This window comes from Callorhinus ursinus, unplaced genomic scaffold (assembly GCF_003265705.2).
Source record: "Callorhinus ursinus isolate GAN/ISIS: 27379988/994484 unplaced genomic scaffold, GSC_fseal_2.0 scaffold26, whole genome shotgun sequence".
In the NCBI taxonomy this organism is placed as follows: domain Eukaryota; kingdom Metazoa; phylum Chordata; class Mammalia; order Carnivora; family Otariidae; genus Callorhinus; species Callorhinus ursinus.
The window spans coordinates 18,699,751-18,723,197 of NW_027397088.1; the positions used below are offsets into that span (position 1 = coordinate 18,699,751).

The 23,447-nt window shown below is 40.8% G+C and overlaps 1 protein-coding gene and 1 long non-coding RNA gene across 2 annotated transcripts; one reads left to right on the top strand and one right to left on the bottom strand.

Moving 5' to 3' along the window:
* Positions 1–252: 252 nt before the first annotated feature.
* On the top strand, positions 253–566 carry LOC112838279 (small ribosomal subunit protein uS14-like). The gene has a single exon (XM_073877684.1). The coding sequence runs from the start codon at positions 286–288 to the stop codon at positions 454–456; it is 171 nt and encodes a 56-aa protein (XP_073733785.1). The 5' UTR covers positions 253–285; the 3' UTR covers positions 457–566.
* Positions 567–12,897: 12,331 nt separating this feature from the next.
* Positions 12,898–22,903, bottom strand: LOC141370102 (uncharacterized). The gene is made up of 2 exons (XR_012373844.1): positions 22,804–22,903; positions 12,898–17,620 (listed from the first exon to the last, which is right to left on the bottom strand). It is a non-coding gene; the product is annotated as an uncharacterized lncRNA (long non-coding RNA).
* Positions 22,904–23,447: the final 544 nt, after the last annotated feature.

Below are 23,447 nucleotides of genomic sequence, written 5' to 3' on the forward strand. Positions count from 1 at the left end.
CAGAACATTCCACCCTAGAACAACAGAATACTCATTCTTCTTGAGCACACATGGAACTCTGTCCAGAATAGACCACATACTGGGTCACAAATCAGGTCTCAACCGATACCAAAAGATTGAGATTATTCCCTGCATAGTTTCAGACCACAATGCTTTGAAACTGGAACTCAATCACAAGAAAAAATTTGGAAGGAATTCAACCACTTGGAAGCTAAAGACCATCCTGCTAAAGAATGGGTCAGCCAGACTTCTTTCCTTTTGCTTCGTTGCATCCGAGAGAGCAAGATGGGTCACCAGCAGCTGTACTGGAGCCATCCGAGGAAATGTGGCCAGGGTTCTCGTTCTTGCCGCATCTGCTCAAACCGGCACGGTCTGATCCGGAAATACGGCCGCAATATGTGCTGCCAGTGTTTCCGTCAGTACGCGAAGGATATAGGCTTCATTAAGTTGGATTAAGTGAACTTCCTTGAATTGGTCATCCAAGATAACCTACGTTAACTGCAGATAACCAGGATACCTACTTCAATGTCAACTCATTGTACATAAAATAAAAAATACTCCAATTATGAGTGCAAAAAAAAAAAAGAAAGAAAAAGAATGGGTCAACCAGGAAATTCATGGAAACCAATGAGAATGAAAGCACAGTGGTCCCAAACCTATGGGATACTGCAAAGGTGGTCCTAAGGGGGAAATAGATAGCCATCCAAGCCTCACTCAAAAAAGTAGAAAAATCCCGAATACACAAGCTAAACTTTCACCTAAAGGAACTGGAGAAAGAACAGCAAATAAAACCTGAACCAAGCAGGAGAGGAGAAATAATAAAGAATAGAGCAGAGATCAATGAATTAGAAACCAGAAATACAGTAGAGCAGATCAACGAAACTAGAAGCTGGTTCTTTGAAAGAATTAACAAGATTGATAAACCACAGGCCAGCCTTATAAAAAAAAACAAACAAACAAACAAAAAAGAGAAAGGACCCAAATTAATAAAATTATGAATGAAAGGGGAGAGATCACGACTAACACCAAGGAAATAGAAACAATTATTAGAAATTATTATCAACAACTATATGCCAATAAATTAAGCAACCTGGAAGAAATGGATGCCTTCCAGGAAACCTATAATACTGAATCAGAAAGAAATTAACAATCTGAATAGACCAATAACCAGTAACAAAATTGAAGCAGTGATCAAAACCTTCCCAAAAAACAAGTCTAGGGCCTGATCGATTCCCAGGGGAATTCTACCAAACGTTTAAAGAAGAAATAATACCTATTCTCCTGAAGCTGTTTGAAAAAATAGAAACAGAAGGAAAACTTCCAAATGTGTTCTATGAGGCCAGCATTACCTTGATCCCCAAACCAGGCAAAGACCCCATCAAAAAGGAGAATTACAGACCAATATCCCTGAGGAATATGGATGCCAAAATTCTCAACAAGATCCTAGCCAATAGGATCCAACAGTACATTAAAAGGATTATCCATCACGACCAGGTGGGATTTATTACTGGGATGCAAGGGTGGTTCAACATCCTCAAATCAATCAATGTGATAGAACACATTAATAAAAGAAAAGATAAGAACCAGAGGATCATAATCCTCTCAATCGATGCAGAAAAAGCATTTGACAAAATATACAAGGGAACAATTGCAAATCCGATCCTTAAGTGACAAGAGTGCATTAAAAGGCTTATAGTATATTGAATGAAGTTACTCTAACTGGTTAAATAGTTTTAGGTATAATTAGCTTGTTCTTTCATAAAACTGTTAGAAAATATTTTCTCGAGCGTTTGGCCATTGCTTAAGAAATCACTGTATTTCAAAAATTAAAGGGAGGAGATGATAAATAAATTAATAGTGACATTAGATGCATATTAAGTTATCTCTGCTGTCCACACATGCAGGCACATTAGCACAGACTCATCATTCAATTAATTGCCTTTTGCTGCAGTGAACCTCTAATCTTGGAAATGCAACGATCACACACACAGAAAACCAGATAAGCTATTTGGGCCACAGTTTAGAAATCGGAAATCAGGTTTTCACTGCTGATGCATATGGGATCTCTCTTTGAGTGACCAGTAGATTGTTTTTGTATTAAATGCTTTCAACTCTTGCCACGTATTCTGAAGGAACACAGTGGTGAGGCCAAGAAAAAAAAATCTACATTTACCAGAGAGAATTTTACTCCTTGTTTGTTTCTTTTAGATTAAAAACCCACTGGGATGAAGGAAGAGACAAGAGATCACCAATTCAGTCTTGCTAATATTGGGTCTGGTTTCTTACATGCTTTAAAAAGGGAACTAGTCCAGTTTCCTTTATGATGGGGTCTTTCAGGAGATATCCCAAAGTCTAATAATCCTTATGTTTGTCTCATCTCATTTCCTCGTTCTGCTATTTCACCATCTATTCTTTTCTGATTGTTGGAGGCGGAGAGTAGGCTTGCACTGATCTCTAAGTGAGAATCTTGATATATTTGAAGATTTGTTATTAATTTCCTATTCACTTTTCTTCTTCTGGCCCAATAAACCCTTATTCTTTATTGTTTGGGCTTTGAAAAATTTAATCATTTTCCTGACTTGCTTTATATTGGCTCTCTGGTTTCTGTATCTTTATTGTGACATTCAAAATTAGACTTGAGTTTAGTGGAGTGCTAAAAACCTAGTTTCAATGTATTGTAGATATTTTTAAACAACAGAACAACACTGTTTAGAGTAGATATTATTCTAATGTCTTCCAAACCCCCTCTCTGCTGTAGTGATATTTTTTCAATCATTGATAATTCCCTATCTTTTATTTTCTGTCTTCTGTTTTTATGTGTATTCCAGAATTACTGAAAGACAGACACTCAGCACCATTGATTTTGGAAAATCACATATAATGCAAACAACTCCCATCTAGAATTGTAAAATTTAGTGGATGAATTCCTTATTTCAATGTTAGATCATTGCAGAAAGTACAAAAATGAGTCCCAGAACTTTATTTGTAATGGCAACTTTACATGTGTGTTGGAAGAAATTATAGAAATGCAGATGCACCTTTTTGTCATATTCATTCAGTCAACAAATAATTATTCAGTGCATCTTACGTATCAGGCAGAGGTCAAGACAAACATTGTGCCTTTATCAGATGGCTTTCTAAGAAGTGTACTGGAAAATATTTTTACAATTTTGATCATATTCCAGATTTAAAGGATCTCAGTGTAAAGAGAAGCTTGGTGACTCTTTTTGATAAAGGGAAGACTCCCTTTTTAAAGTGGTGTGTATGAACTAGTTTTTATAATTTAGTCTCGTTTCCAGCTAGACAGTAAGCACAGAGTGTCAGGACAGAGTGTCTTAGATTTTCTTTTGCAGGTTCTAGTGGTCTTCTAGGCACAGAATTGGTGTTGATCACACACACTGTAACTTGCAGGACAGTAGATTTTAATGTTGTGTATGTAAATCTAGTGGAAGCTATGGGTTCTCATTGCAGAAAAAAAACCAATGCACTTAAGATTTCAGAAGCACCTGTGCTCCCTAAAACCCATTTATGGACTCTAGGGTAAGAATTACTGACAGTTCAAGGTCTTTACACTTAACCTATGTTCCCACGATGCCAATGGAAGGTGGAGGATCTCTGATATGTGTCACAGTCCAAAAATAAGGCTTCAAGGACCAGTACAGGATCTCTGTAATAAGGGGAGATATATAATCTCACAGAAATAAAGGAAACCCATTTTGTCTTTCTTCACCCATCAAATGGTAGGATGGAAGAAGCAACAAGGACCAGAATGGGGTGCAGAAGAATATGTTGCACATCTGGATGTTCCATCTTATTTCTAATCTAAGTTTGGAGCTAGAGGGAAATATGTGAACTTCGAGGTTCATCTATTAATTCTAACTGGCCATCAAATCTTTCATTCATTGATCAGATATTCATTGAGTGGCTACAAGATGCCAGCACTTGGAAAGACCCAGTATCTGGTCTCAGAGAGCTCATTTGGAACTCACTGGGGCAGCAGTGGAAGAAAGCTGCTTTGGAGGCCCCATTGTGCCTGACTTTGGACAACTCTGGCATGACCAGCAGAAGCGCTCAATACATATTATCTGGTTGATTAGTCTGTTACTTCCCCTGATGAGTTAGTTTTGTTGCAGAATCAGAGAACAGCTGGGGTTAATAAAAGAAAAGTTTAGCTTTGAGAGGGGCACAAAGCTACATATACTAATTATAATAAAATATTAAAAATCTACTTTGGGTAACATAGTTATGAACATGAAGTGCATACTAATGTGAGATTCGTTCTGATGTAAAGCGTTTTCAAAATCAGCTATCTATCCTCAGAGTGGCCAAAATAGCAGTCCAGAGACGGACAAGGAGCATTTCAAATTCAGCAGTCTGCTCTCTTATTGGTCCAGGGATGGCAATAACACAAGGAGCAGCTGGTAAGAATCTGGGTCTATTCTGACTAGATCATGCTGCCTGAGAGTCTAATTTTGCTTCAAAAATGGTCTAATTTTGCTCACAGTGGAAAAAGTGGTATATGCCTTTAGTGTCAACAGACCAGATTGCATCTCCAGTTTGTTTGATGGGGGAACTTGGTTTGGTTCCCAGATATGGCTCTCCTTCATGGATCATTGAATTACGCTAAGTGTTTTGAACAAAGTCAATTTCAATACATGCTGCTTTCCTCCCAAACCTTGGAATTTCTCTTCATACCAAAGTTCCAAGGGCTCGTGTTTGGAGGAAGAGAATATCCTGCCAATACAAGTCACTTCAGCTCTGGTTGTCAGCTTCTTCAGCCCTAAAGAGGTAAACCCTAAGGACCCTTCAGGATTTAACAGTTGAGCATTTTTTATGGTGAGTTGTAGAGGCTCCAATATTCTGACATTTATGCAAAGATATGTGTGCAATAGATGTACAAACTGGGGCATAAAAAATATTAGGCTCTTTCTGGCCAAAAATATCCCCAAATTGGGTGTTTTTTGCTTTGGCTTTCAGTGAAGGGACTTCTGATATTTTCTTGTCTATGTTCCCTCACATTTCTTCAGGAAATAGCAATACGAGAACGATTTTATTACTTCATCAGGATTTTTTCTTTCTTTGAGAGTATTTCCAACTGAGGGCCCATTACCTATTTCTAATTCACTTATTTTCAAACTTTCTGGTCCTAACTAATGAGCCATGAAGGAGACCAGGTTGGAGAGTGACCTGAGGAAGGACTTGCAGCCTCACAGGGATCCCTGGGTCCCTCTCTGAACAAGGAGCCCTTTCCTTCCAGCATGTGCTCCTTTGTGCAGCTGCCTGTGGCCACAGTGAATCCAGGAACTTTGCTCCAGGCAGACCATGTTCCACTGAAAACCCAACTTTTTAAAAAATGACCCCAGAAAACTTCACAGATGATATATCTGTCCCTGTAATTCATACCCTGGGAGTGAGGCTGCAGGAGGTGGATGGGGAGGATTGATGAGCAGCTCTATTTATGTTCTACCAGTGGGCTAATCTCTCACACACACCTGGATGTGATCTGAGCTCCTGCCCACACAAAGGGATCCTGGCGTTGGCGCTGGTGCTAACAAGTCCGAACTGAGCTCAGACTTCAGTCTGGCTGGAATGTGCAGGTGCACTACCTGGATTTTCATGGAGAACCAGCTGGGATCTCCCCAACTTGGCAACTGCTCTTGTGTGGGTGGGTTGGAGAGGGTGGTAGGAAAGGGATGATAATTCAGAAAGGGCGTCCCATGGGAGAATTTTAAGGAGAAGCAGCATTCCTCTTTCCTCTTCCTATATTTTTTTCTTATATCCCATCTGGTCTCCAAGTTTCTGGTCCTTTCACTTTTCTCTTTAATTTTTAAGAGTCCATGAAATTGTGACACTTAGCTTTACTGTGTAATGAATGCAGATTTTCAAGAAGGCACTATTTGCTTCATTTGGTGTTCTCCAAAATGGGTGGTTTCTTCTATGTAATACCTGGAGATAGGATTTTACTCAATCCTGTGTCTGAAATCCATTGTATATTTTTAGCTTCTTTTTGGAATTTCTAGTTGGACAGGGGGCAGAAAAGCCTGCAAACCAGACTTAATGCTGGTGGAAAGGCTTTGGCATGTGATAGAAAGCCTACCTCATCATGCTCACTTTGCTGGGCCGGCTGTTCCCTGATGACTTCTCTGGATTGAATAAAGCCAGCTACAGAAGTGGGTGAAGCTATCCCTCACACTGACATTTAATTTACCTAGGAGTACAATAATCTGAGAAAGAATCAAATACTTGAAAATTTTGCTTCAGTGAGCAGAAGCTAAGTGTTTATACCATATTGAAAAGTGATACGTTTCTTCAGAATTTAAAGTAAAAAAAAAAGGGGGGGTGACAGTTTCATAGACTAAAAGCAAAAAAAAGACCAAAACTCTTGTTCGGCATAGTCACAATTCTGACGTTGGAGAAAACTCTGGAATTTTGCACATGATGATATTATTTTATCAGCTCTGGTTTGATAGAAAGAGGTCAGTGGGGCCTAGGAAAAGGATGTGGTTGTAAAGCCTAAAAAGAGAAGGGTATTTTTAAGTGTGTTGCAGAGAAGGAAGCAGCTGGACTTAATAACTAACAATATGTGGGAGGTGAAAGTATGTTGAATCTTGTACAGAAGTTTGATGATCAGAGAAAGGGCGGGCAATATTGCTGTCCAAATCAAAATAACCCTCTATAATTAGTTCCACCTGTGCTAAAAAATTATGCTCACATACTGTTCCCAATTTATTGAAATTTATGACCATGCGATATGTTATGTGAGTAATAGTCACTACTCAACCAAAAATCAATATGCAGTTCTCTATTGACGAAACTTGGGTTTATATTTTATTCATGTGTGTGCTTTCAGTAACTAACATGATGCCTGACATCTAGATGATGTTCAAAATGCTGAACACATGGATAAAATGGCAAATCTGAGGCCTGCTTAAGCTCTCTGATTTTCCTTTAAAGCATACCTGGCTAGGTTCAATTATTGTTTGCTTTAATGAGTTGAGTGATTAATTTTGTTTATTGAAATCTGGCACTGTATGTCATATTTCTTTGCAATGCGTCAATAGCCAGGCATTTAGAAATTAATATCTGCTTCAGATCAGCTTTCAAGGTAGTCATCATGATGAAAAATGGAATGGTTTGGTGAAATATCCAGATATTCATTATGCCAAAGCAGGGACCACGGCCAATACTTCCTCTCCTTACCTTTTGTTTCCTGACAACACGATAATTTAGGATCATGTTCCCATATGATATGAGCAGGCATTCCAGCCACCACTCCCCTGCATATGCCTTTCCCTCCTGTTGAAAGCCTTTCCATAGAACCTGGATCTCTGGAGGTGGTTTGTGGTGGCATACTGGACCATCTCATATGCCATGTACTTCCACTCCCATCTGTCCCAAAGGTAAGTAACTAGACTTCTTACAACAGCTTGGAATACTTCTGAGAGAGCCCAAATCTATGTAAGATACAAATAGACCAGCTGCGTGTCTATCCTCCAAATCAGGAACGTTAGCGTCTTTATGTGTGAGATGTGCAATTCAGCAGCCATGACTTCTTGTCTCTTAGCTGACTCAAATTCTGGCTAAAAAATTAATCCGCCTAAGCTGTGAAGCATCTAATGCAAAGAGACCTGAAACTGGGCTGGATACATGGTATCAAGGGATTGGTAGCCCTGATCTACTAAAGCAATGTCACTAAGAGGTTAAGAGCAAGAACTGTGGAATCAGACAAGCCAGGGTTGATCTTCAGCCCCGTCACTGCATAGCTGTGAGATCTGGGGCAACTTACTTAACCTCTTTACATTTCAGTTTGCTCATATGTAAATTGAGAATAACATCAACTTACTAACATTGTTGTTAGGATTAAATGAGGTAATGCTTATGAAGCACTTAGCAGAGCATCTGGAAAATGGTCATCAATAAAAATTATACATCATCATCACCAGTCTCACTGTTTCTCTGTGACCTGAACCTGTGAGAATTCCTAAGAGCACCCTGGTAGCCCGACTCTGAGTTTAAAAGTGAAAGAGTTTCACGGAAATGGAAAAGCATAACGACTGCCTGGGATGGAAAGCTTATCTTGAGTCTCCTACAGTTGCCATCACGAACACCAAAAGAAGTCACTTGCTGGGCAGAACCTTCCACTGCGGGGAAGGACACTTAATGACCACTCTACTATGGCTATTTTCCTAGGGCGTGTTGTCTGCAATTTACAGAATGAGGCACATGAACCACTCCAACAGCAAAAAAGCCCCATGGGGGCATCATCTATAAATCGAACCAAAGAAGTAACCATGTAGTCATTTTGTGAAATGGCCAACCCATTTCAAGAACTAAAATAAAATTTATTCATAAGCATAACTTAAGCCCATCAACTGTTTACTGTGTCCAGATCAATTTTCAGCTACAGAAATCCATGGACAATAATAATTTCTGAAAGACCAGAGAGAAGAAACAAAACAAAACAAAACAAAAACTTGAGAAGGCCTTATAAATAAGAAAACCTTAAAAATGAGAATGTTCTGAAAGTGTTTTAGTCAATGTCTTTATGCAAACTGCACTAATTAATCTCATGCAAACATGGATATTTTTGTAAAGCATAAGCCCAAGTGCCATTTTATGACCATGTAATTTACAAGTCCTCAAATTACATTAAAATCACCACACACAGTGTTTACAGTTTAATTACACGGTTATTTACCATTCCCAATCAAGTGTTATTCATTCAGTACCTCTTTGCCTGATCTTACCTAAAAAAGAAAACACTTTTATGCTGAATTTGAGTGGTAAACATTCAGACATGCCAATACTTAAAGGCAACAAAGATGTGATTTGGAGTAAACAAACTCCGTTCACACATTTCAGAGAACTTCCAAGGGGGAAAAAGAATGGAAAGAGATCAACATTTTACTAAAATAGTATTTCTTTGGTTGTTTCAGTTCTACCAAAAAAGAAGAGAAACCGATCACTATTCACTGCCCATTCTTCATTTAAAAAAAAAGCCAACTGGCTCTGTTATCCAAATTTTGTATTATAATGATATAGTTCTTCAGTCAAGAAATGTTTATTGAGTACTACATGTGTTCTGGATCCTGTGATAAGAATAAGTGTGAGAAATACGGCATGGCCCCTGGATGAACTCAGACTAGCTATCTACTAGTACATTATAGACATTTCAACATGTAGAATATATTTACTTCTGGTTTTCTCTTTGTCATTTACCAATACCATTTTGAAATGACAAAATCTCAGTCCCACCGTGGAATATTTGTCTTCAGGCAATTGCATAACCTTTCTGGGCCTTAATCTTTTCATCTGTAGAATATGGCAATGGGGAATATAATAAAAATAATGCCAGTTTTCCCTCCATGATAGTGTGATTATCAAGATGAAGTAAGTCTGAAAACACTCGTAGATGACTTCTTCAGGATCTGCTTCTGCAGCTAATTCTCCAAACCCAGTCCAACTGAGTCCTTATTTGCTTCCCTGTGTTGCCTAAGAGTTTGTGATGGTGGTAGACATTTGTATCAGGAAACAGTTACTTGATGAATTAACTGGGATGATCCTTAAGTTTCTAAGACATAACTTTGAATTTAGTCCTTTGGGAACTCAAATTTTAATAAAAGCGGTCCTCATTGTGATGTCCTTGGGCCACCTGCCTCAGTATTAGCAGAGGGCTTCTGAAATTACCTATTTCTTGGGCCCACTCCAGGCTTTAGTAGTGGAGTCCAACCACATAGCTGCCTTTTAAATAAGTTTCTCTGATAATTTTAAGCATACTAAAAATCCAAGAATCACTGTACTTACTAGGATTGTTTGCAGATGCTTCAGTTCTCTTCTTTGGGGAACATGGTAGAATCCTATTTCTGCACCCACTTGGAATTAGGTGGGTGTGTAGCACTTGTTTGGGCCAATGGAATGTGGATGTGTATGACAAGTCATGTGACATTGAATCAAAGTCACTTATTGGAGGTGACTTCATATTTCTCATAATTAAAACATTGTATTTCCCTTTCCCATGATTAGAAAACAATGTCTGACTAGTTTTCTCAAATATGATTTAGTGGTGGTGGCAAAAAGCATTAACAAACATCATATTGTAAATTAATCCACCCCAATCATTATGACATCATTTTTGATGGAGCAAACATTGAAATGGCAGTGTTGTTAACAAGACATTTTTTCTCTTTCCTTTAGGTCTTCAATATAGAAGACACAATAACATTAACATAGGGAGATTTTGTATGAAGTTTTTAATTGGGCATGCTAATTGATCTCAGGCTGAGTTACACCAGCAAATAGAAAGTAGAAATAATTGCATGGGATGAAAAGAACTCATTTACTATATTGAGCACCTACCATATACTACTCACTTTGCTCAATCCATTTACACTTAACCACATTTAACAATTGTCTTAGAGACATTGTCTTTTATACATTTTGAATATGAACAGTTAACCTGGTTAAATAATTTTCCAAAATTTGTCAAATTAGAAATTGAGATTCTAGCTGTTTGCCCACCCACTCACAATCTTTCCGTGGCATTGTGTCACCTATGGGAAATTGAGACAGTCTCTCAACGTACTGATAATCATACTAGTTTTTCAATTAATTTCTCAATTTTCATGAGGACTCCACATCTTTATGGATGTTAATAAAGTGTAGCTTTTTTCAATATCAAATCAAAAATCTATAGACCCTGCACAGCATGTATGTGGTGTGTATCTCTATGCCCACATGCATTTTGGGATAGAAAATTAGGAATGGCACATGTAAAATGGTACTTATACTCTTCAATACCAATTTTGCAAACCAGTGTGTCTCCTTCTGTCTGCAGTAGATGCAAGTAAAATGTAACAAATTAAACTAGGGTGATCACCTTTGGAAATTGCTGTCCCTAAGATATAGATATTTAAATGACTTTCAATCTGGAAAACACATTAAACATATGACACGTCATTACCATCCAACAATTATCCAAATGGAATGTGAAATATAAAATTATTTCAGATATTAAGGCTTTGGAGAAGCTTGGGAGAGATAGGCGTGGAGGAATATAAGCCCATTTTGTGAAGTCAATTTTGATAATTGAGGCAAGAACATAGTTACAAATTCTACTCTCTCTCTGCTCCTTTGTGTTTGTTTCTAAATTAGGGAGACAAAGCATCAAGTGAGAGGACAGAGTTTAGAGTCTGGCAAAGAAAGAGGAAGAATTAAAATAAGCACACTCCTCACAGTGTTTGTGGAATATCTAACCCTGAGGATTTTCTCTGGGCTCTGGCTGTGGAATATTACACATCCATTGGGCAGTTACCTGGTTGACAGCCCTTGAAATGATACGTATACTACATAGCATGTACTCATCAAACACATACATGGGAGCCTAAGTAGAAAATAATAAGTAACCAACCTCAAATCAGTTAATAACAAAGGATTCTTAGTGGTGTACCTGGAGTGGGTTTTTTTTTCTAAGTATGTGTTATCAAACTGAATTTGTGGACAAGCTGTTGCATAGCTCAATTTGAACACCTTATCGTTAGGAGCAATTAGTATTTTATCCCAGGAAAGAAAAATGACAATGAGAGTTTTCAGAGCAGGAACACCATAGAGATGATCTTTTCTGACTCTGATTTCACAAGTGAGGAAACACATTCAGGACAGTAAATGGTTTGTCTAATGTCACTTGGCTAGGAGATGGGGATTGCACGATCTCCCCTCAAAGGGCACTCTTTCAAGTCCACATTTGCCATTCAAAGCATAAACAAAAGTAACAAGATAGCTTTTGCCAAAATTAAATTAAAAATCACGATTATTACATAAAGATCCTTTTCAAAGTCTATTACATCCATACTGCATGTTGTATGAATACATATATCCCCATGGAACTTACTGGATGTTAAATGGTCATATTTATGCCTGTTATATTAATTACTTTCACGTGTATGTTGAGTTTGACTCTAGGATTATTGCACCATGACAGCTGAGAAGACAGAAATTAACAAAAGTGGTATCTTTCCCAAGATTATACTGTAAGTGAAAGACCTAGAGTTTGTACTTAGGTCCTTCTGGTTCTAGAACATTCGTCCTTTCTACCTGGCTACACTATGTCTCATCAAGACATTTTAAGAGGACAAGAACCTTATAACACAGATCTGGTTAACAAAGAGACTGTAGGGGCGCCTGAGTGGCTCAGTCATTTAGGCGTCTGCCTTCAGCTCAGGTCATGATCCCAGGGTCCTGGGATGGAGCCCGGAATCAGGCTTTCTGCTCAGCGGGGAGCCTGCTTCTCCCTCTCTCTCTGTTCCTCCCCACTGCTCCTGCTCTCTCTCTCACTCGCCCTCCCAGGTAGATACATAAAATCTTTAAAAAATGTTTAAAAAAAACCCCAAAGAGATGGTGTAAGAAGTATTCAAAACAAAAACCACAGAAAACTAAAGAAAGATAAAGTGAAAAGATGTGAAGTGAACATTAGCAATGAGAAGGGACCGGGGTGGAGCAGGGGAGAGCCATCCAAATGAACTACAACAGGCTTTGTCTTTAGTATCAAGACTTTCATCGACCTAGAATTCATTTCCAGGAGCTCAATACTGTGTAAAATGTAGAATATTCCAATCAACTTAGGAGTTATCATAATAAAACCCCTAGGAAGAATTACAATTACCTTGAGTCAATTAGATTTCTCAAGGATCCCTGACTTTAGCTCTGGCTAACTGGAATCTTAATGAGACAATTAATATTAGCTAATATCAACTTGATTGATTTAAAGGGTATGTATAATTATATATATGTGTGCATATAGAAATGTTTCTGTGTGTGTGTATTCTACACCTATCCGTGGCATTCAAAATTAAGTCTCAAAATATTTTAATAGAAAAAGAAATCTCCATAGAGAAGAAAACCTGAGTTTTAAAAATGATTTATTCTGAGAATCAGAGACAAAGTAAACAACCTCAGAAAATCAGGCTTAAGCGTGAGCTAGAGACAGTTAAATGAAGGAAAAGTTGGATAAATTGTTGTGTGCCAACCCAGTATCATTTTCAGTAAATTATCGTTTTACTCCTCACAGTCTTGAAGGGCGCTATTTATTACCCCTATTTTATAGATTAGGAAAATGAACCTCAACAAGTTTAAGTGACGGCCAAGGAGAGTTCTCAGGGCTGCCATGTATGGTTGTACGGTCTGTGTACTGCACAACAGCGTCTGGTAGAAGGAAGGAGCAATTTGGGACTGATATACATTTTGTGTTCTACTGCCCTATGAATGCACCTTAATGAAGGGTTATGTCATCCCAGAGAAAGAGGGTGCCTTTCCCTGATCTCCGCAGAGGCCACCTGCCACACTGGATTATGGTATTAAAACTTTAATCCATGAATGTCAGGAGCAAAAACCAGGCTCTTTCTGTGATGTCTGGAAGTCTCTTCCACTATGAAGATGCAATTGGAATAAGTTATGAGTAGCTGGTACCCATCTCTTAATAAAAAGACTAGATGATCTGAATATTAAGAGTTAAGACAATAAAGGGAAACATGGAAATTTTTTCATAACTTCTACATTTTTGGACAAAACATTAGCTGACTTTGAGATTTGGGTATGGATAGAGGGAGAAGAAAAAAATTAGTTCTGATCGGGCTGTTTTATTTGTTTGATCTTCTAAACTATTCGAGTCGGTACATAGTAAATCACTCTTTTGGTCTAACAAGAAAGTCTATGACGAACATCAGCACCATGCCAGGCAAAAAGCAAGCCCTCCAGTCACATCATCACCAGATTGTACCAGATGAGTTCTGAGGTTTTCATCAGCCAAAGTGTCTAAGGATGGTAATGTCACTGGACTTCATAACCACTGATGAAAAAAGAAATTTCGGTGACTAAAATCCAATGCAGTGGGGAAGCTATGGTGGCTGCACAGGAAAGGGAAGCCTAGTCCCACTTTGCTCAGCCTTGGCACCTTGGCTTCCTCCTGCCTCCTTCAGGGGTCCGTGAGTTCTTTGGGGGGTAAGGTACACGGATAATCTACTCCAGCTCCAGCATTCTGCACATAATAAGTGGTCTGTTCATAGCAGGTGCTTTGTGAATGCTGTTGAAGAAATCATTGTTTCTTTTTCCTCGCCCTCACAGTACTCAAGGTCATTGCCCTGTAGACACGCAGGCCTTCTCCTCTGTGTTAGGATGGAAAAAAAGTGGAAAGGGACTACAGAGGAAGCCCACTTGGGAATGACATTTTAAAGAGCAATAGAAACAAATTGTGGTTATATTCTCCAGTGCGTGATACAGAAATAGCAGAAATTATTGTGAGCTGAGGGGGCTGGAAGAGGTCAAGCTAAGCCTTTGAGGTAGAGATAATGGGAATAAATTGGGTAGGAAGGAAGAACATCTTCAGTGTAGACAGGAGTGTTCAGAAGAATGAGTGTTTGTGGAAGGATGGGGACATGCAGTTGACCTGGAGTAGAAAAATCCTCACCAGAGGATGAAAGTTAGAATCTAAAAGCCACAGGAGCCTTAAACTTGACCTTCCACTCTAGTGAGTCACACTGGGGACAGGCCAGGAAGAGCTGAAGCCAGTTTTATTTTTTAATGTTTAAAACAAAATTTTAGAAAGATGGCACAGGATTTACTTAATCTTTTTTTATTCCACCCACATTAAAATATCTGTATTTTAACAGTGGCTTCTTAGGAGACCATGCATCATCCCAAAAGCAGGATGATAATCTGGGGGAGGAGGGGATAGTCTTGTATGTTTGGACTTTCTGGTGCCCTTAAACTCCCATCTTAGGAAGGGAAGTCTACCTGCAAGTAGGTACAACCTGCTGTAAATTTTCTTAAATGGAAGCCCACTATGGAAGAGATGGCAGATGTACGGACGTGGAGAGGCATGTCGGCATCACCACCATGGGGAGTGATAACAGCTAACAAGTCAGAAGAAAGAGCTGTCTGTTCAAAGCTGTCACTCCAGGGGTTCTGATCTTTGCCTTTCTGCTCTGCAGTTCCCCCAAGGCTGAAATGGTTCTTTTATAAATTGGTTTAAAGGTAATATGAACATGTCTGGTCCCTGACCAACAGTCAGTACCAAATAATGCTACTCAATTGGCCCACTAGAAGAGTATGTTGATGAAAAGCCAGATGTGGTTAAATGAGTACTAGCTTCAAAGAGTTGGGGGGGGTTATCTAGGTTCTCATCCTGCCTCTATCAGGGACCCATCAAGGGGTCTCTGTGGCACTGACAGTGGGGATCAGAGCTACCCCACTTGAATTGCCCTAAAGTATTAGACATTTTAGTGCTACCATTTTGGGGAAGCTAAGTCAAGTCTACTCTCCGGTCTGTATATGCCATAGTGCATTTTCATTATAGGTCGATAACAGATTTGAAATTCTAGTACGTTCGAAGACATACAGATATGAAGAGTTGCCATTAGGCATCAGTTCTCCATAAATTTTCTCTAGGGCTGGAAACTGTGTTACAGGGTGCCTTTGTATAGATATAGTGATGGCTGACTTAGGATAAGCTGCCTCTTCCTTTTGTATTTAGTTGGACAACCTTCCCTTCAGAGAAAGAGGGAAGCACAAGCTATAAGTTTTATTAGGCAAAATAATACCACACATCCTGAGCTGTGTATTTATACCTTAGTGGATGTACAGAAAATATTAACCTGTGGAATTGTTAATTTTAGGAATTGACAGTCTTCCAGAGAAAAGACTTGTCAACTTGTGTGGGTAGGGAAGACTTAAGATTCATTTAGGACCATAACCAGAAGGATTCTCCGAATAAGCCTGGGGCTTAAAGGCAGAAAACTGGTTTCTTGTTCAGACTCTGCCATGGTCTCCGATGCCCTGGACCAGTCTTCTTGGTCAGTTCATTTTAAAATCAGGGGAGGGGGTTGAACACTGGGCTAGGTGATCTAGTTTGAACACTTTCTACTTGAGAGTCAATTCCTTTTGGGGATGGGCAAAGAAATAGATCCCGATAAAGAAACTTTAACACAATTACGGTTGCTCTTAAAGTGGGGTCCATTACCAACTTACATGCCATCTGTTGACTCTGGACCTCCAAAATTTCTCATTAGGAATACCACTTTTGTTCTTATGATATAATACGAAATAGGTTCCCTCTAGGGTAAGTATCAGGAAATGTCCTTGAATGTCATGGTCTACGTGCTCTGAACAGGTCAGAGGTAATGAATGTTGCTATAAAACCATTATCTTATTTGGCCCACGCCATCCAACCCACCTTCAAAGGTTTTCAAAGCGGACTGTGGCATATGCCTGACTTGCTCTGAAGCAGGTCTTATAGGAAACCCCTTGAGTTCTTTATGGCCCCTCACCTGTGCTATTCTTTCCTCAGCCATTTAACACAGTAAAGGAATCCCTGTTATAGAGTGGTTTGCCCGGGTCACACTGTTTTCTTTATCTAGGCTTGATTGTCTCCCCCCCCACCCACTCCACACATTCCATCATGTCTGGCTCTGTTGGCAACACAGTAAACAGCCGGGCTGGAGTTATATTCTTCCTGCAGGAAAGACAGATGACTGCGTTCTTTGTCTAAGAGGTTTGGTTATTATTGTTCCTTTTCTCAACCTATTCTTTTATGAACTGCTTTACTGCAGCTAGCTTGTCCACGGGTTTTCCTCTCCAGCAGAACTGATTTAACACCCTGCCCACCTTTGGTGAGTACATTGCCTACCTCTAGAGAGGTACTTAACCTTATTAACGATGACTTCGATTCCAACGACTGTTTAAGATAAGAGGAGAGCAGAGACAGTATTCCCTGGAAACACAACCCCAGACCCCGGAGCTGCTTTTAAGCCTGGTTTTTCTGTTTTCCTTCTCCACTTTTACGGAGCATATGTGAAATTTAAGCAGACATGGATGATTTCAAAAGTGCCTGCTCAGAATGTCCAGTGTGAGGCAGAGCCTGCAAACAGCTGAACAGATGTAGCAGGTGTAAACATGTTTCCTTATCTTGGTTCGTGGGTTGTACATCCTCCTAGAAGATGCTCTGTACTGCAGAAAAGGGTTATCGGTACAGATGGTAAACTGCTAAAATGCCCAGAAGGTTCAAGCTCATCTGTGCTTTTAAAGAAGGGGAGGCGTGTCCGTGCTCTGACTCACAGGTGTTTAGAAGGCTCCAAATTACCTTCAGGTTTTCCTGTTTTACTTTGCTCGAACAGACGTCTTGGATTATATGTGGAAATGTCCACTCCTCACGGTGTCCAAGTGTTTAAAATTGGAAAGAGGGTCCCACGAGCAAGGAGGTGGAGTTCAGCTCTTGGCACACGAGCCCCTGCCATCCTTGCAAATTGAGGCTCTGGCCTGGTGTCTGAGCGGTTGTCACTGATGATTTTCTCCGGTCACTGGATCCTCACTTTCCTGCTTTGCAGAGTTCTTACTGTACCATGTTTTTGGCACAGACACTCTGTAATTCCTGAACCTTAATGTCCCCTGTTCCTGTTTCTGTCTCTCCAGCCTGGGGGTAGCCAAGAGTGCAAACAGGCAATGACCACACGCTTCAGGTGTTGGGCTCAAGCAGCTTCCCAGGGAGCGAGCAGCAGAGGGATCCTCTGTTACCACCGAAGATTAACACAGACATTGCTCAGCCCCCCTTCTAGGAGCACTGGACTTTAATCCTCTATGAAAAAAGCAAAGCAGAACTAAATTAGGCTAAAGGAAGTCAGAGAGGGAGACAAACCGTAAGAGAATCTTAACTCTAGGAAACAAACGGAGGGTTGCTGGAAGGGAGGAGGGTGGGAGGGATGGGGTAACTGGCTGATGGACATAGAGGAGGGCATGTGATGTAATGAGCACTGGGTGTTATATAAGACTGATGGATCACTGGACTCTACCTCTGAAACCAATCATACATTATATGTTAATTAATTGAATTTAAATTAAAAAACAAAAGCTTATGTCTCCTCACCAAAAAAAAACCCCACTAAACTAGACTAATGTCAATTCCTGTGGCATTATTCAACCTGCTATGTTTGCCCTCCTGCAATTCCTCTTCCTCCTTTCAGTAAAAAGAAACAAGTCCTCAGAACTGCATTTCCTAAACTGTATCCCATGGGATTTTTCATAGGTAATATTTGGGAAAATCCCATGATGACAAGGTCTGTGAGAAGTCCTGTGTTACATAAAAGAAAACATTTTTGGGGCGCCTGGGTGGCTCAGTTGGTTAAGCGACTGACTGCCTTCGGCTCAGGTCATGATCCTGGAGTCCTGGGATCGAGTCCCACATGGGGCTCCCCGCTCAGCAGGGAGCCTGCTTCTCCCTCTAACCCTCCCCCCTCTCATGTGCTCTCTCTCTCTCTCATTCTCGCTCTCTCAAATAAATAAATAAATAAATCTTTAAAAAAAAATGAACATTGTTTTAAACTCTGGGATTTGGGCGGGGGCACTTAAATATGCTAATCTGTGGGTCAAAATCCTTATAAATATATTATGCAACACTTCCCACTCTTTATTTAACCAAGAGATACTTTCTTTGTGGAGCATGTCAAGAGGCAAGTGCTCCTTGGACTACACTTTTGGAAATGTTTGCTTAGACAAAACAATAAGGCCCAAGAGACCCACAAGGAGCTGCAGTCCACCCTGGGGAAGATCAACACTCAGCGAACGGTGTTTTGTTTTGTTTTGTTTTGTTTTTAAATCAGGGGCAAATTGACATTAGAGGGTTTTGCAGATTATAATGGACATTTTGGCTAACTCCCCAACATCTCTTTCTCCCTCCCACTCTTGTCACATTGTTTGAGAGGGACTGTCCCCCCTCTTAGCACCTGTTACGGACTAAATTGTGTCCCTCTCCAAATTCATACATTGACACCCTAACCCCTAACAGGACTGTATTTGGAGATAGCGCCTTCGATAAGGTAGTTAAGGTTAAATGAGATCCTCTGGGGGGCACCCTTAGATAATTGACTGGTGTCCTTCTAAGAAGAGGAAATGTGAACATTCAAAGAGATGCCCAAGAATACACATGTGCACAGAAGAAAAGCCGGATGAAGAAGGACACAGGGAGAGGAGAGTCATCAGCAAGCCAGGGAGGGAGGCGTCCAGAGAAACCGAATGTGCTGGCATCTTGGTCTTGGACTTCCAGCCTCCAAAACTGTGAGAAAATCAGTTTCAGTAGTTTAAGCGCCCCCCAACTCTGGTGTTGTGTTATGGCGGCTCTCGCAGACTCATATAGCACCCTCTGTCCCTGCCCTACAGTGTCAGGGCAATCCACCCCAATTACCTCACTGCTACAGAGTTTCAGATAACTCTCACCTAAGCCAGATGGTCTTAGGATATTTCCCAGAACACAAGGATTAGGTCAGGAGTACTCGCCTAAGCATAATGCTTGGAACTTTGTTTGATGGTGTTTGAAAAGGGACCTTTGGTTCCTGAGGTGCGTGGCTGAGGAAACATGCAGCTTCGGTTGCTGTGGGCAGCCATCTTGTGAAGGCAGTCAGAGGCGGAGAGATGGAGGAGGCGAACCAGGAAACAGAGAACAAATGCATTTGGAGCTCTGATCAATCCATGCCTCAAAGCTGCGCTTTCCAATTATGTGAACTAATAAGCCTCCTAGATTACTTAAGCCACATTGTATTGTTTGCTTCTATTTTCACTGAAAGCCATTCCAACTCATACATGGGTTACACAAGTGAATCAAGGCTCAGTCCCAACAGAAAGTTCTAGGGTATGTCTTGGTGTCCAGGTTATTGTGGATCTGACTTAGTGTCCAGATTATTGTGTCTCTGTATAATCTCTGAGTTCCTGAACAATAAATTCAGTTTGTATTTCATTATTCTGATCCATTGCCTCCAATATCAGGATGTGTGCCCCAAATTATAGTTTTCTTAGGGCCTTTAATTAGCTAGATTTTTAAATCCTCTATAAGTGATTAAATGATAGGCTTCAAAGTATGATCTTTTCCACGAGTAAAAAACTCTCGAAAGCAGACGTGCCTGCAGGAACCTAGGGAATTTCTAGTGCTAAAATATAAGACTACGAGACAATCTCATAATGGACATATTTTGGGATAGGACTCACGCCTATTAAGGGTCAGCCAGCTGTAAACAAAGTCTAGCCCTGGAAACATAAGATAAGAAAGTGTGTCCCACCTACGCTGTAGGAACTGAGGCCTTTTCAAGACATTTAACCAATGAATTCTCAAAACCTTGACACTGTATGCTAAAAACACTCATTCCTGCAGCTTAATTCCTGGGTTTCCATGGGTAAAAACCCGACAAACTAGATTCCTCCACATTAGCCCCTCTTTCTTTCTAACCCTGAGCCACCTGTAAGCCTCCCTGAGCTTAAAGACAGAAATAAAGTCACCGTTGGTGGTAAACTGAGTCAACTTCTCAAAGAGCAGTGACACGCTAGCAGGACATCTTGTGCATGTGCAGACTGTGAGGTCTCCAGTGATGACTTGGTGACTTACTTCATTTCTTGGAACTGGTCACTTACTTCTTGAACCTAAGATTTGTCAATCATAAATTCATGATCCTGACTCAGGTTTTGACCTCAGGTATAGATCAAAGATTAGATATAAAAAATTCAATCAACAATTATTCATTGACTATATACTATATGCCAAGCATTGATCTAGACACAAAGATGTTCAAGTCCCATAAAAATAGGATTGTGCAGGGTGCCTGGGTAGCTCAGTTGGTGAGGCGTCTGCCTTCGGCTCAGGTCGTGATCTTGGGGTCCTGGGATTGAGCCCCATGTGGAGCTCCCTGCTCAGCGAGAAAGCCTGCTTCTCCCTCTCCCTCTGCCTCTCCCCCCTGCACATGGGCACTCTCTCTCTCTCTCTCTCTCTCAAAATAAATAGATAAAATCTTTTAAAAAGATAAGATTGTGTAGCCAAACTATGGAAAGAGCCAAGATGTCCATCAACAGATGAATGGATAAAGAAGATGTGGTATATATATATATATATATATATATATATATATATATATACACACACAGTGGAATATTATGTAGCCATCAAAAAAACTACATCTTGTCATTTGCCACGACATGGATGGAACTAGAGGGTATTATGCTAAGCGAAATAAGTCAAAGAAAGAAAGACATGTATCATGATCTCACTGATATGAGGAATTCTTAATCTCAGGAAACAAACTGAGGGTTGCTGGAGTGGTGGGGGGTGGGAGGGATGGGGTGGCTGGGTGATGGACATCGGGGAGGGTATGTGCTATGGTGAGTGCTGTGAATTGTGCAAGACTGTTGAATCACAGATCTGTACCTCTGAAATAATACATTATATGTTAAAAAAAAAAAAAAGAAGAAGAAGTTAGCAGGAGGGGAAGAATGAAGGGGGGGAAATCGGAGGGGGAGACGAACCATGAGAGACTATGGACTCTGAAAAACAAACTGAGGGTTCTAGAGGGGAGGGGGGTGGGGGGATGGGTTAGCCTGGTGATGGGTATTAAAGAGGGCACGTACTGAATGGAGCACTGGGTGTTATATGCAAACAATGAATCATGGAACACTACACCAAAAACTAATGATGTAATGTATGGTGATTAACATAGCATAATAAAATAAAATTTTAAAAAAAGGTTTGTGCATGATGTGTGTGTGTGCATATACAGATAAAAAAATATGTAATTATAGTATAAAGTATGTAAGAGGGAGCTAGGGACTGTGGTAGTTTTTGTACTGTGTCCAGGTGCTTAAGGGCGACCCAACATGGCTCTCAGTTAAAGTGGGCCAGAGACGAAATTCACACAAGGTTGGGAAGCCGGAAGTGAAGTAGCGGCCATGCCATGTGAAGACCACTGTGGTTAGATGCCCTGAGAGAGGCAGACGAGCCAGAGGATCCTGCCTGGCTCTTCTCCCCCCCTGCTCTGTGTCCAGCCCTGTAGTTAAGGGTCCGCTCTGCTGACCTCAGCAGCCTCAGGCTGACCAACAAGACTTGGGCTTCTCCACCAGCCCTTCTGAGCTGCTCTGCTCCCAGCTGGACGTGCTCTCTTGTGAGCTCCTACTTGTCCATCTGCAACCAGGCTTCAGAAGGGTTGGGTTAGGACTCTTGTCCGATCTCTCAGTTCGGTTTGCAGCACCTTACTTTCCACATTCTCCTACAGTCGTGTAAGGTCTTAGCATGTTCCATACCACTCTTGGTGGTGCTGCTTCCCTTGCCAAACCCCGATGCCTAGAAGCACTACAGGGAAATGAAGCGCGAGGTAGGAGCAGAGGGAGGGCGGGCGAGATAGGAACTGCAATTTCAAATAAGGCAATCCGAGAAGTTCTCACCAAGAAGGAGACATTGGAGCAGAGGCCTGAGGTGATCAAGAAAATCATTGTGAAATCCTTTCTAAAGTGCATGAACTACTATTCAGAGGATAATCAGAATAATAAAAGATTTAGCCCTGAAACACGGAACACTCAATATCTTATAATACTGCATAAATATAGTAATCGCAAAAAATACTCTATGATTTTCTTTAGAGCCTCCTTTTGAAGTTGTATTTTCTTAAACCTTACGGCATCTTGCTGGGGCAAAATCAAGGCCAGAAATGTTCTGTGAGCTTTTAGAAGGAAAAGACCTCTGTAGGTATGAAGCCATAAGAATAAAATACCCTTGTTAAGTCACATTGCTCCGCTGCCTGCTGGAGCTCAGCCATCTCTCTTTCCAAACACACTCCTCCGGCTTCGTCTTGTGTTTGCAAGGGCAACAATGGCAAACCAATAGGAGGAGTAGAAGGAAATCAGGGGAGCCGGCCCCTGAGAAGGAGAAAGTGATAGAGTGAGGTTTCTCCACTGAGAATCTTGGAGATGAACTGCTTGGTTTCAGAGCATTAAAGAAGGATCTAGACCCACCTGGTGTGTGTGAGAGAGAGATGAAACTGCCTACACAGACACTGTCCGGGAAGGCGACTCTCTGCTCCGGTGTTTTGGTGTTTTGCGGCGAGCAGCCCCGGGTGATTGGTTTCCTGGCAACCTGCCCCGGCGCCATCCCTCTGGAAGGTTCGTCCGCCCCTAGGGGGAGCCCATCGTCTATCAGCCTCCAAGGACCGCCCGTGTTGGAGCTCCCGCATCTTGGGATGGCAGGCGGGCTCTCTCTCGCAGAGCACAATTAGAGCATCTGCTAGGAAAAGATTGTTTTGACGCAGGTATGCATTTAATAAATTGGTGGTGCAGGCCTCCTGTGCCATGGCATAGCTGACTGCTCACGGGTGACTGGGGACTTTGTTTAGGCTCTGAAGTCGGAAGCTAATAGAAGGTCTGTGTCTGTAAACAGTTCTCTTCGAATCAAGGCAAACGGAACTCTTACCTATCTGATAATCATAATCCGTCTGCAAACCTTCGATTTTGCAATGAAAAATGCTTGTTCATTTTTCCGTGAATTTTGTAAACACTAGTTAGTCGTTTGTTGAAACGGATGTGTCCTCATTTGATACAACGGAACACCGTAAGACATAGGACATTTTGCAGACGTATGTCCCTGCAATGTGCACAGGGTA